Source organism: Natator depressus, chromosome 11 (genome assembly GCF_965152275.1).
Source record: "Natator depressus isolate rNatDep1 chromosome 11, rNatDep2.hap1, whole genome shotgun sequence".
NCBI lineage: Eukaryota > Metazoa > Chordata > Testudines > Cheloniidae > Natator > Natator depressus.
In genome coordinates, this window is record NC_134244.1 from 49,245,738 (window position 1) to 49,259,764 (window position 14,027).

Consider the following 14,027-nt stretch of genomic DNA (forward strand, 5'->3'; position numbering starts at 1 on the left):
GTTTGTTCCTAAAGGCAAATACTTTGTTCAAGCCTGATGAGGTTATCTCGGGGAATATTTTGCCTGTCCACCCAAAACCTTAAAAGCAAGAAAGTGCAAAGTTAAGCAAGTGGTCTTTCCTCTTTCCTCCACAGACATCAAATTATTCACTGTCAATGAGACACACTACAGGCCCCACAAAGAGAAGTATGTTCCATTTCCTTTGGATACAGAGATACGCTACGTTCTCCACGTGTATCTGCCCTGCGCTGTAACACAAACCTTACCTCTGACTTTACAGTTTCCACAAGAACATTTCATATACTTCTCCTAGAGGGAAGGCCTTCAACTAACCATTGCACATCCACGGTCACTGTGGGTGTGTCTACGCTGCAGCTGGGGAAGAGTCCTCTTGGCCAGGCAGACAGAAACCCAGTAACTATGCTTGAGCGAATGTGTGCTAAAAACAGCAGTGTGGACACGGTGGCATGGGCTAGCCACCTGTACGGACTCAAGGGGTCGATTGGGCTTGTACTTGGGCAGCTAGCTTGTGCTGCAATGTCCACCCTGCTATTTTTAGCACACTAGCTCAGGCAGAGTTAACATGTCTGTCCACCCGGGGAGAGAGACATGCTTTCAACAGCAGCATAGACCTAGCCTGTGAATACAAAAGCCAACACACTTGCTGCCACCACCATTAGTGAGCAGCTGCCAAATGCAATTACCCATGTTCCATGTACATAACATAGTTTCTGTATTAGTGCAGACCCTGAACAAAGAAGAGTGATTAAAAATGCATTACAGATGCTACTGATGCTCATCAAACTGAGTTAGTAATATATATTTATTTTGTTAGCTCCTTGGAGAAATTGTCATCTTTTACATAAAACTTGAAAGGAAAAAAATTCTAAATGTAACAGTAATTTAAAAATAAAGTAATGCTCTTGAGCTTGCAGTTTCATAATTTCCTACAATTCTTTTAAGCTAAATTCTGAAATGCCGCTAAAAGGCGAGCAGTGTAGCCGCTCTTTGTTGACAGGAGAGAGCTCTCCCGCTGACAAAAAAAAAAAAAAACTTCCACCCCCAACGAGAGCTCTCCCCCTGACAAAGCACTGTTCAGACTGTCACTTTTCATCGGTAAAACTTTTGTCATTCGGGGTGTGTGTGTTTTTGTTTTGTTTTGTTTTTTCCACACCCCTGAATGACAAAGATTTTAACAACGAAAGTCCACTGTAGACAAAGCCGAAGTCTTTGCTGGATCATGGTCTACATTTTTATTTTCATGCCTCCCAATGGCTGCTACTGTTGTCTAATGGAGGTTTCCCCTTTAGTCTAATGGAAATGCTATTGGTTTAGAATCCAAACATTCTCTGATTAAGTCCCATTCTTCACAGTTAAATTCACCAGAGCAATTATCTATTTTAATGTATTGTTTTTTCGCAGGTCAACTCATTTCTGATCGGGTGGCAGAAATTGTGGCTAAATACAATTCCAAAGTCTACAGTATAAAGTATGATGACCAGTTAGCAACACGGTCCGCTAGTGCTGCTTTTGATGACAGCTACTTGGGTAGGTCATTTTGAAAATAAAGGGATATTTTTATCAATATGGCAGCAAGTCTCATTGGATTTGATCCTGCACCAATTGGAAAAGACCCAATAACTTTTATTGACTTCATTGATTTCAACAGGAGCAGGTTTGAACCCTTATTGAATGTTAATGTTGATAAAGATAGCAGTTGATAAGAGTGTTTCTACCTGCTAAATGCCTGTCCATTTAGGATTGTGTGCACCCATCTTGTCTCTCTCATATGGAGAGTGACTCATGGTCAATCTTGAGCTCTTGGACGTGTTAGCTAATCCGTGTATATTTGCTTTGCACTTGCTTTTTAAATGGGGTCAAAGACATTTTTCACTTTCTCAGTGACTCTGTATGGCCCTTGGGGGAAAAAATGTGTGACCAGAAATCTTTCAGTGAGATTACTTATTAGTCCATAATCCTCTCCCTCTGCCCTTCAAAAAAAAGAAGTGTTCTAAGTCAGTAGCTGGTGTAACGTGGCACAGAAAATCCCCTAATCCCCTAGTTCTTAAGTCCTTTATTACTTTAAAATCGTGAAAGTAAAGGTACAAGCCCCATTCTGCCTTTACAGATCAGTCTAATGTACAGCAGTCTGGCATTGAATCAGACTTGCCTGTTCAAATCATACCAGTTTCCCAGGTAATTCAAAATTCAGCTTTCCCTGAGAGGTCATAAAGGAGAACAAAAGACCCCAAAAAAGTGTATAAGCAGACCCTGCTAATATGGGAACAGAGATCTATCTCAGTGACCCATTTCCCCACCCTTACATAAACCTAGATAAGTAAGTGCTGGAGTTGTTAAAATGCTGGAACATTAGAAGAGTTTGAAACCTACTTACTAGTTTAAATTCATGCTTAGAGCAGTCCCCTTTCTTGGTTAAAAAAAATGTTTTGGTCGGGAACAAGTGAAAGTCTGCTTTTCAATATTGCATCAATTCATCAATATGTCACACTCACTTGAGACCTCATTTCATTTTTGTCAACACAATGGATGCTGCTAACTTTCCATGGGCCTGAGCCAAAGCCCAGGGAAGCCAGCAGGAGTCTTTCCATTGACTTTACTAGGCTTTCAATCAGGCCTTATATCACTATATATGATTCTATATGGAGATTCACATCCACATCCACCCCATGACACGTATTGTATTTACTTTAGAAATACAGCATTTGGAAGTAGCCTTTGGATTCTATGAAACACAATGAAAATGTGTGTTGAGGGAATAACAAATAAAAGTGTCCTCCAGGAGAGGTGAAGGAAGTAATCATTTAGCTTTATATAGGTCTTGCTTAGACAAAAGAAAGGAAAGGAAAAATGTTCCTAGGGAACCTGGAGTAAAATTCCTGTGAGAGAATAGTTTTAGGGTGTTCCTTGGGTGAGTGTGTAGAATTCCTATGGATACCAATGTGAGGTCTGTATTCCAGGAAATAGTGGGTATATATCCATCTTACTGCATGTGCAAAACAGAGGACCAGGGACTCCTTTAAGAGAAGGCTATTTGGGAAACATTTTTATTTTGTTTGTTTTCAATAATTGTCTTTTTAAAAAGTATTCCCGTCTGGACCTGAACATGTTCATAATTTAATACTGTAACAAATTAATATAGATGCTCTTGCTACAGTTCCTGGAAGTTCTCAAAAAATTCTGTGCCTTCAACTTCCAAGTAAAACCCTTATCTAAAGGAAGAAACTGTTCTTCCACACTAAAATAAATGGAACCAGAGCATGTTGGAGTCTGTCAGATCTGACAGGTTAAGTAGGATCTGTACTTGGGTGGATGTGTTACCTTCAAAAAAAAAATGTGTTGTGTTGCAAAAAGTGACTTTGTAATACTGTTTCCTCTGAAACTGTACTGGACTAATGGCCCAGTGTAATGGTTGGGAGAATGGGGAATATGTACTCCTGAATGATGAGATTAATACAGAGGTCCTGAATGCTGTGGTCATTTCAGAATCCCAGATGTCTTTTTGCAAAAGCAGAAGTGCCAGTAATGATGTCTTCGCAAAATTCCTGTTTTCTTTCCTGAAGGTCTTGTGAGCGGACATGAGGCCCAGGAGCCAAGCATTTTTGTCTTGCATGCCTGGATCAATCATCAACTGTGTGCACTTCACTGTGCATCTGTTTGTTTTTTTCCTATCAGTAAAATTGGTGTTGCGATTGGGCTTTTTTGTATTATTAAGTTAGCAGAGAGCTTTGAGATTATTTTACCATCGCCGTCTGAATTTACACAGAACACGTCATTGTCTGCGGTATCAGTTGAATTATTATGTGACCTCCCCTCATCCACCAAAAAAAATCAGGCTAAATATTAATATCTCCAATAGGAGCTCTCTCTGTATTAGACATTATTCAAAACGCTTTTACAAAACCCGGGCCAAGATTCAACTGCTGAGTCCAGAACTAGGATAGTTCTGCATTCTGCTACTATTCCTGATGTGCCCTTTTTCAACATGACCAGTAAATACTCGTTTGGTCTCGATCACCACCAAATTTTATTACCATAAATTCGTCAAAGGATTCCTTTAGAGAGAAACTTGGATTGCAACATCCTTTCAGACTTTGGGCAAGTTCAGATGTGGACCCAAACATGTCAGCTCTGGACCATCTCTAGGTTCTGTATGTTTGTTTGAACCTACCCATTCCAGTTTCAAACTGGTGGATCCCCATTTGGCAAAACAAACCTGCCCATTTGGGCATGGCTGTTCCTACTGAAAGTGATGCATCTCATGCAGACTTTAACTGACTATTTTTAGTTGGGTAGTATAGTTATCCAATGGATATGCTGTTTGGAATAGCTGTTTATCTTACTGACTTTTGAGATCATTCAATAGAATGTGCAGGCAAAGTGGATCATATGGGAAGTGTTGAGAAATTATATGAAAAGCAAAAATTAATTAGCTTCATATGGTGACTTATCACTTTTGTTATTGTTGCTCAGGTTATTCGGTGGCTGTTGGAGAGTTCAGTGGTGATGGCATAGAAGGTACAGCCTTGTTCTTATTTTGTTGGTATGTAAAAATGTGTTCAGCAGGAAGCAGACTTGAAGTAATATTCAAACAAACACAAACAAACCCAGATGTACTTGTATGCATACACAGTATAATACATAAAATTCTAGGAATGAGCAAAATGGTTCAGGCAAATGAAGATCTAGCTTGAGCGATTGTTCTTTGCTCAACTGGAATCTGAACATTACCAGGTTGTCTTCTCTTATGTTTCAGACTTTGTATCTGGGGTTCCAAGAGCAGCAAGAACGCTGGGCATGGTAGGAAACTCGAAATCTTAAACTTGAAAATAATAAAAACCTAATGTTAAATGTTGTTGTAGTGTATAGTGACATGCTACTAGCTCATTTCTTTTTCCTATGCAGGTATCTATTTACAATGGAAAAAATATGTCATCCTTGTACAATTTTACTGGAGAACAGGTATATAGTTCTGCTTTATACCAATGAGGTGGCTGTAGCGGTGCAGGAGAGAACAATTCTTCAGAATGACAGAACATAGATATGAAGTCCATGGCTCTAGGAGATATATATTGTTGTTAGCTCACATGCCTCCAGATCTTTAGTAATCTGTGGGTGTGTTCCATCAATTCCCTTTCTTATGATGATATTACTTAAAAAAACAGTCTTAGCCCAGAAACCCCTTTAGAAACCCGTAAGAGTCATTGGACTGGAGCTGTGCTAGTGCTGCTTGGTGTTGTAATTCGGCTTAGTCTGTTAAGAACTAGAAAAGAGGATGGACCACTGGATTCTACTAGTTGCAGGGAAGGAGTCGTCAATTCTTCTTATACTGTTCTAGAAACAGGCCAGTTTACTGAGGGAGTAGGGGAAAGGGGTGAAAAAACGATTGGTGGCACCTAATGAAATACATGTACTGAATATTTTGGAGGAGGGGCAAAAATTACACTAATTTTTAAATTTACTCATTTAAATATTTGGATCAAATGTAAAACTTCTGTTGTTTTCCAGATGGCTGCCTATTTTGGATATTCAGTAGCTGCCACTGATATTAATGGGGATAAGTAAGTGCCTTTTCTTTTTTGTAGTTGTTTGTGGAAACAGTTATCTGTCTCTCTCAAAATTAATTTCCTGGAACAAAATTAGCAATTTTGTAAAGAATATGTCCTATTTCCCTATGGCTTTTTAACTGCATTTTATTAGGGCTTCCCTGCACAACACGCTTTATTTTGAGCACTCAACATGGATTTTTTTTTTAAAGTTGTAATACATCATCTACACTGTCCAAATAGGAAATGCATGCTTTCTTCATCACTAAATTTCTTTAAATTACAAGTGAAACCTAAAGATCTATTTGAAACATTCATCTTACCCATAACTGTACAATTCTGTGTGGCAGTGGGTGACGGGAACATGTGAAATTGAAACTGGAGTTTCTTGTGGATGGTTGAAAGACTGTATTTTTTTTTATACAGTTACACTGATTTGTTTATTGGAGCCCCCCTCTTTATGGAGCGTAGTTCTGATGGCAAGCTTCAAGAGGTGGGTCAGGTCTCCATATGCCTTCAACAAGCCTCTGGAGGTTTTCGGATTGTAAAGCTGAATGGGTTTGAGATCTTTGCGAGATTCAGCAGTTCTATTGCACCTCTGGGAGACCTGGACCAGGATGGCTTCAATGGTAGGACCTCATTTTGTGAATTATTAAATTCATAGTGAAATGTGAATTCGGAACACAAACAGATTAGACTGTTGGACACCAAGGTCTAGTCTCCCTTTGATGCATATATGCTATTCCCAAGAATGCTAACAGGAGTTACATGCGCACAACACGCAGAGACTATACCAACTAAACTACAACAATGACTATTTTAAGCTGTTATATCAGTCCATGAACTTCTTTGTGAATAAGTACAGTAGCAACTTTGTACTTGCTACTGTACTTATTCACAAAAATAGTTTGTAAAGCAAACTTTATCATTCCTATAATGAGTTGGAAGGACTGCTCTGGTGAAATTTCGAGGTTTTATGATAGCAAATACAACCTCAACAAAGGATATTTCATGAAGGAGTAACACATTAGGGATTATAGCTGATCTTCTAGCATTTCATTTGGTCCATAGGAAATGTTATAGTTCAGAAATAGTCATGCTACAAAACAGAACAAGAAATACAAACTAGATCTAAAGAACAATATTAAAGGTGATGATCTGTCCAGGAGATTCTTCTCATGCATGAGAGGCAAAAATTTGATTTCAGGCCCAGTATTAGTGTGTATATGTTACAGCTTCTTTTCATAGGAGAAAACAGTTTTAATGTTCAGCTTTTAAAGAAACATGTTTTGCTGCTCAAAATAGTCTATGCCAGTGGTTTCAACAAAAGTGAATATTTGGACTTTTAGTTGTTAGTAGCATGGAATCCTTGTGCAGAGGTAACATCTCAGCAGCCATTCAAGTACAAGTTCAATAAGACGTTAGTAAGATCAAGGCTAAGAATAGTCCGGCAAAATTCTGATCCTCTGACTAGATGACACAAACGGTCTTTTCTGGTTCATTTTCTACTCTGTTATGCTTTTCTGCTCAGGGTATTTTAATCAGACTTAATTCATTTGTTAGGTAACTGAACAAAATCTTCGCCTTTTTAAAGTTAATTCATTTACTAGGGTTTAGTCATTACTATGTCTTTTCCCTAAACTCTACTGTTCCACTCTGTGATAGGGTCATTTGGTTAACATGCTTTCCATCCCAGGATGGTACAGGACCATTGTCTCTGCTGCTTTCATCAGCTCAGTGCAGTGAGTCCCAATGCCCATAAGACAACAGTACTATATTTGAGAGTTTCTTCTCAATATGCGGCTTTATATAAATTTACAGGGAGTAATGTTATAACATCTGCTACGTGTTGTTTCATATTTTAATACTTCGGGTACCAATGGTGTTCTTGAATCAGCATGGACACTGTTAAATTCAGATTTTAGATACACTTCCAAAGTTCTGACTTGTTTTTTAGTTGTGTTTCCTGTAAGGAATCAGATTTAGCATTTTGTTTACTTCCATTTATCATTCACTGCTCATATGTGTTCTCAGACTTATTGAGTTGTGACATAATTGCATTAATTTAAAATTCTTCCTATGATATATGGCCAAACACTCATCAACATAGCATTTAGGATCTAATAACCATGTTGTACTCGGCTGGTTTAAGTATGTAGGAACTATTAAAAATCTTGAACCCTCTGGATGAACATGATTATATTAATGAAACCTAGTTTGGTGAGTTGTCTCCAGAAGTGACCATCCTGGGTGTTTTAGGGGAAAGTGTTAAATACCCAGACTCCAGATAGGTTGAAAAAGTGCGTTTGCAGGACTGGGCCCTTCTGTGTTGCAGATAAGTCTACAGTACACGTGCTCCTTAAGCATTAATTTTGGTGTCATCCTGGAAAATCTCAGGACCCTACAAGTTATATAAAACAGAAAAGAGGGTGTAGATAGATAAACCTTTCAGAGAATAGTAGAGAATTATCAACTTGCTGCCATGTACTGAAATCACTCTGCTGTAACTATATTTTGCCCATATGACTTGTTCAGTGTCAGCACAAAGAAGTTCTCTTTGTTTATATTTGGAGACATTAAGGCTCTTGCTTTTGGTTCACAGATATCGCAGTTGCTGCGCCCTATGGTGGAGAGGACAAAAGAGGGGTTGTTTACATCTACAATGGAAGAGCGACAGGTTTGAATGCGGTGCCATCTCAGATTCTTGAAGGACAGTGGGCTGCCCGTACTATGCCACCAAGCTTTGGCTACTCACTGAAAGGAGCCACTGATGTGGATAAAAATGGATATCCAGGTGCTTTTTTCTTGACTTAGCTTTAGAACAGTTGCAGTATTTTGACTGCATCGCTTTTGTATGTCTGACCAACTAGTGTCCCTTCAAAAAAAAAAAAAAGGGATAAACTCTCAAATCTAGCATTTCTGTCTCCTTTCCAGATTTGATTGTCGGAGCCTTTGGTGTTGACACAGCTGTTTTGTACAGGTAGGCGCATGGTGCATGTTCTCATGTAAGTGCAGTCAGGAGGAAAGCTCAGTGCAAATTGTAGATTACAGAGTGGAACAGAAATGAGAGAGAGTCTGAAGTTCTGTCTTGCTGCATTGCAGAATGACATGGATAAAAATGGTTACCTCATTCTTTCCACTGTATTAATATGCAGTCCATAATCTATTATTTGCTTCTGGCGGATGTGTCCTGAGCTGAGAGAGAACACTGCATGAGCTCTTCCTCCATGGCCTCCCCTGAGTGACAGTTCTCCAGAGGCCTGCAGGTGTAGAATGCTGCTGCCTGGTGAGATGTGCAAACCTGCTCTCATCCTTGACAGTTCTGCGAGCTCCTGACTCATTAAGGGCAACTCCTCCACTGAGAGAGGGGCAGAGTGGGGCATTTTCTGAGACCAGAGTATTAACTTGAGCACAAAAAAGTTTATGGCTGCTTCACAAAAAAGGGAAGTAACTTTCTCTCCTCAGAGAAAGGGGGAGAAGGGGAGGAATTGCAGCAGAGTGCCAACTCATTTTCTGATCTGCTTCTGGGGCCATGAAGCTGTTCCCTGCCCCTTACCCAGGGTACGGTGTAAAGTTACAATAGAACCATTAGGAATCTAGTTTAAAAGTGCCATTAAGGTGTTATATAAAACAGAAAAGAGGGTGTAGATAGATAAACCTAGTTTAAAAGTGCCATTAAGGTGGTTCAGTTCTGCATGTATTCACTCAAGTTCTTTGGAGGAGACTGATCTCATTCCACTCCCTTCCCTGTTGCCTCTACTTGTCTAGCATCTGCCTCTTCTTGATTCATTCTGACGTTTTGGTAGTACTGATGTGAGAGTCCACAGCTCCTGGTATCTGGGGCAGCTTTTCTTTAACTCTCTGCCCCATCTACTCTCCATCTCTTTGAATTCAATGAAAAAACTTCTCGTATCTTTTCCCATCTGCTGCTCTATCATTACATTCTGTATCTATTATTTTTGGCTTTACTTAATGTATAACATTTTTCATACTGTGAAGAATTTTGTGATGTAGTGTTATATGAGTGTCGTCGTTCACACAAATTTATTTACTTTCGTCTACAGGGCTAGACCAGTTATCAGTGTAAACGCCGGCCTAGAAGTTAACCCGACCATTCTAAATCCTGAGGAAAAAATCTGTGAACTGCCAGATACTGGTGTGAAAGTTTCCTGGTAAAGTGGTTTGTTTTTACTTCTATCCTCTCGGCCTTGAGAGTTTAACTAATAAACAGATTTTAAAAAATGGAACTAGATTTTCTGAACGGCTAGGCAAAGCAAAGCAAACACACTTGGGGCTTGAGCCAATGCCATTAAAATCAATGGAAAGACTCCCAGTGACTTCAGTGGACTTTAGATTTGATCCTCACTTTTCACCTTTCATTCACAGATGGCAAAATGTTTCCACTGAATAGAGTAAAATCTCTGCAATTAAATCAGCTCAGAGCTGAACAGCTGTATATCAGTGAAAATAAGAGTCCTCAGTTTCCTTTTGGAAATTTCTACAGGTCCTGGGTTCCTAACGAATGTCAGCACCAATGTTCTGCATCTTGTGCATGAATGCTTGTATAATCGCTTGCAAAGTTATTGCATAAACATTTAATATTACTGATAAGAATTAATTCATTGTTCAGGAAAGTAAGAGACCACTAAGGTTGGTCTGAGCTGGGTGTGTTGGGACCAGATGTCTTGCAAACTCCCTCTAGCAGTTCTGTTTTAACAATTCAGTTCTGGACTGCAGTCGCCCTGCCTTTTTAGGCCTGGACTCCTCAAAGCCCAGGCTGCCAGTTGTTCCCCACTGTGGAGTGCTTTAACAATTTAGGTCAACAACCCCAGCTCACTTTCATTTCTGGCCTACAGCACAATTTGAACTGTGATCTTCACAAGTGAATATTATTAGGTTAATTAGGCTCTAAAGGCTCTGCATTTCTACTGTCACTGTCCATCTTGAAGTTTTAAATTGTTACAGTGGTAAGACCTATTCCCCAGTCAACAATGACCCTTCAGTGTAGAAGTGCCCTGAGCCGAATAAACTGCTATATGCATTCTCCACAATCGTGTTTAAGGTTGATGACTCTCTCTGGTACTTCAGTCCCCAGAGCTATAATACTGCAAGGTTTACTTCCTAACCCTAAAGAGTGGCTGCCCAACATGCTTCAGGTATTTTTGTACCCCCCGCCCTTGAAAACCTCCCCAACATTAAACTTCCCCATATGGAAAGAACATCATCCATATCTTCTGAAATTCCCAGTTTTCTCCCAGGTTGGGAGTGCAGATTGAGAGCAATGCATTGAGTTTTCTACCTGCTCCAGTTGGGGTGAAAAAACACATGACCTGTTTTTGTATATTCACTTGTCCTCATAAATGGAGAAGGAGCAGGGCAGGTTTTGGACAGTGCCCCATGACCCCACTGGAACGAGATGGGACAAAAGAAACCGTCATGAATCTGTTCTCGTTTCTTTGGCTATGAGGATTGAACTTTGGGAGTGGACTGGGTTTGGAGTCTCTCTCTTTTTTTTTTTTTTTTTTTTTTAAACTTTGAACTGGGAAAGTTTTGGGAGAGCACTTTTAAACCACATTCTGCTGAAAAATATGTAATCAAATATGCTTTTTGAAATATTTTTTTAAACAGCTTTAAAGTAAAGTTCTGCTTAACAGCTGATGGCAAAGGAAAGCTCCCGAATAAACTCAGTAAGTTTTACTGTTTTAAAAAAAGTCAATCTTTTCAAATTGTCTGTAAACATGAATCCTGGTCATAACTGTTTCTTAATCAGTGAAGTAATTGCTTTTTCAGTAAAGGGTTTGATCCTTCCCAGTGCTGAGCCCCTTTAGACACCCTTCAAGTTATTCGGAAGTGAAGTCCCAGTTCAGCAGTGAATTTAAATATCTATTATACTTTAAGCATATTAAGTCCTATTGAATGGGCTTTAAGCATGTGCTTAAGTGGGCTTGCTGAATTGAGGCCTGACAGCACTTGTCATCTGGCAGGATCAAGCTCTTTAGCTGTATCTACAAAAGGGAATTTTAGATAAACAGTTCCCTTGGGTATATTAATAGAACTAACAGTGGAGATGGTAATTCAGATGCTAAGGGCCTAATCCAACTCCCATTCAAGTCAATGGAAAGACTCTCATTGGCATGGATGGGAATCGGATCAGGAATCGGACCATTTTCAATAAAAGATTCATTCTAAGAGGCTTGTATGGTGGCTCTATGTAGATTTTTGCAGTGCAACAGACTGATGGTTTCTGGCTGATTATACTGCCACTTACAGGAAACTTTCAGTGTTTTCTACGTAATGTGTGGGTAATAGATATGATCTGGCAAGGTTTATGTAGAAGGAAATGTATTGTATTTTTAAGTTGTGGGATCCATATCAAATATATTAAGCTATGATTAGATTATATATCCTCCAGTTTTATTATTACTATTGTGGATGTAAGATTGCTGCTGTCTCTGGAAAAAATCCTAACTTCTGCTTTCATAAAGAAATCCCAATATAGAGGCAAACCTATTACTTGAAGATTTGTCTTCAAAAATAATATGCTTACAGTGTTGAGCAGAAGATTTGAGGTCTCATTTTAGTACAATATCAACCTCTGTTATAATATTGTGATGACAGATTTAGTACTTGAAAGAAATACAAGTTTTTAAGAGGGCACAGCTGTTAGATTGCCATTACAGCTGAAGTCCACTTGTGACTTATTAGCTGAGAGGAACCTGCTATGCATACGGGTGGTCAAGAAATTCCTAACTCAAATGCTTTGGATTTGATAGCCTTCCAAGTGGAGCTGCTGTTGGATAAACTTAAGCAAAAAGGAGCCTTAAGGAGAGCTCTGTTTCTCCACAACAAACAGCCTGGTCACTCTAAGAATATGACTGTTGTCAAAGGGGGCACAATGCGTTGTGAGGAACTTCAGGCTTTTTTGAGGGTAAGAGGTCACTTCAATTAAACTTTTAGGGCAAATGTCTTTTGCCTTATTGCACACATTGAATAAAGAGCTGTAATTACCAGAGTTGTTGTTGTTGTTGTTTGCCCTGAATTATTATTGCTATAGAAGAAGGATGGTTTTGTGATTAAAACACTGGGCTGGGTTTGGAGAGCCAGTTCTCAGCCCTGCCTCAGACTTCCTATGCGTCCTTGGGGACATCATTTAAATCTCTCTGTGTGCCTCAATTTCCCGTCTGTAAAATGGACATTCTAACACTAACATTGTCTGTCTTGTATATTTAGATTGTAAGTTCTTTAGAGCTGGGATTTTCTCTTTGTTTGTAGAGTAGCTAGCATAATGGGGCTCTGATCTTGGTTTGGGACTCCGGGTGCATAATACAACCAATAAATAATAATAGTACCCAATACTGGTAGGCTTTTGATTTGAATCCAGTGCTCCTCTGGGTTCTTTTTGTTGTGATTTAAGAATGACCTGAATCATTTCTCCCCTCAGGATGAATCTGAGTTTAGAGACAAACTTACTCCAATCACTGTTTTTATGGAATATCGGTTGGATTACAAAACAGCCACAGACTCATCTGGATTACAGCCCATCCTCAACCAGTTCACTCCTGCTAACATTAGCAGACAGGTATATTCCTGACAGTTTTTGGCTAAACAGAATAGACAATGTTTTTAGCCTTTGGTGTCTAAATCCACTTAATGTTAAACCAGTGGCCTTATTTTTTGAAACACCTCTGAAAATATCAGGACACCTAAATATGGATATAGGGGTCTAGCCGTAGGCACTGAATTTTGAAAATGTTTTCCAAATACACGTATGTATTTTTTTTCTCTTTTATATGTTACTTTTTGGCATTAGACACACCCTAGTCTTTAGAGCTGAGCTTCTTTTTCACCCATCATATTTAGCTGTATTACAGAAAACAGAGGTCAGGTCAGCATCAGGCATGCTGGTCCAGAAGGGTGAGAGCTTTTAATCCATTTTCTCATTTTGAGCTGCTGTACGTGCCATACCTATGTGAAGTTTCCAGGGAGAGGAAAGAGTAAGTTACTCACTGCAGCATGGAGTTCACTCCTGCAGCTTATTGGTGTTCGTAGATCAGTGAGCACTCCTCCTCCCTTTTTAACCCGATACCTCAAAAGATGCAGTCACCTCTGAACATTTTTTTGCTGTTTCCCATTCTGGAGCACAGTGTTCCTAGAAATTGTTCCTGATCTTATGCTGCCTACAGTCTTATGCTTACATTTTTATAAGTTTCTACAGATGCTCTGTAGACTAGTAATTTGTCCTTGCAGTTCTTTCAAACAACTTAATTTCTACCTTTTTATTCCAAGCTTTGCACAGAGAGCATAGTGGAGATGTGACGGTAAAGAAACAGATATGATTTATATAAGATGATCTGCAAATACGATAGATAGCTGCAGACATTGGCTTTAGAATTATATAGTGGGCAAGTGTAAAAGGGGCATACAGCATGCATAAAAACTGTTTCTTTTTTCATAATTTATGTA

General features: G+C 39.2%; 1 protein-coding gene across 1 annotated transcript in view; it reads left to right on the top strand.

Moving 5' to 3' along the window:
• Positions 1 to 14,027, top strand: part of ITGAV (integrin subunit alpha V) — an 87,236-nt gene that overhangs the window by 41,618 nt on the left and 31,591 nt on the right. Inside the window, exons 7-18 of the mRNA XM_074967737.1 lie at positions 1,423 to 1,548; positions 4,492 to 4,536; positions 4,775 to 4,818; positions 4,924 to 4,980; positions 5,527 to 5,579; positions 5,991 to 6,193; positions 8,167 to 8,358; positions 8,499 to 8,544; positions 9,629 to 9,736; positions 11,193 to 11,251; positions 12,338 to 12,492; positions 13,006 to 13,143. Of these exons, the coding sequence (XP_074823838.1) occupies positions 1,423 to 1,548; positions 4,492 to 4,536; positions 4,775 to 4,818; positions 4,924 to 4,980; positions 5,527 to 5,579; positions 5,991 to 6,193; positions 8,167 to 8,358; positions 8,499 to 8,544; positions 9,629 to 9,736; positions 11,193 to 11,251; positions 12,338 to 12,492; positions 13,006 to 13,143 (1,226 nt within the window). The remainder of the gene's footprint in view (positions 1 to 1,422; positions 1,549 to 4,491; positions 4,537 to 4,774; positions 4,819 to 4,923; positions 4,981 to 5,526; positions 5,580 to 5,990; positions 6,194 to 8,166; positions 8,359 to 8,498; positions 8,545 to 9,628; positions 9,737 to 11,192; positions 11,252 to 12,337; positions 12,493 to 13,005; positions 13,144 to 14,027) is intronic.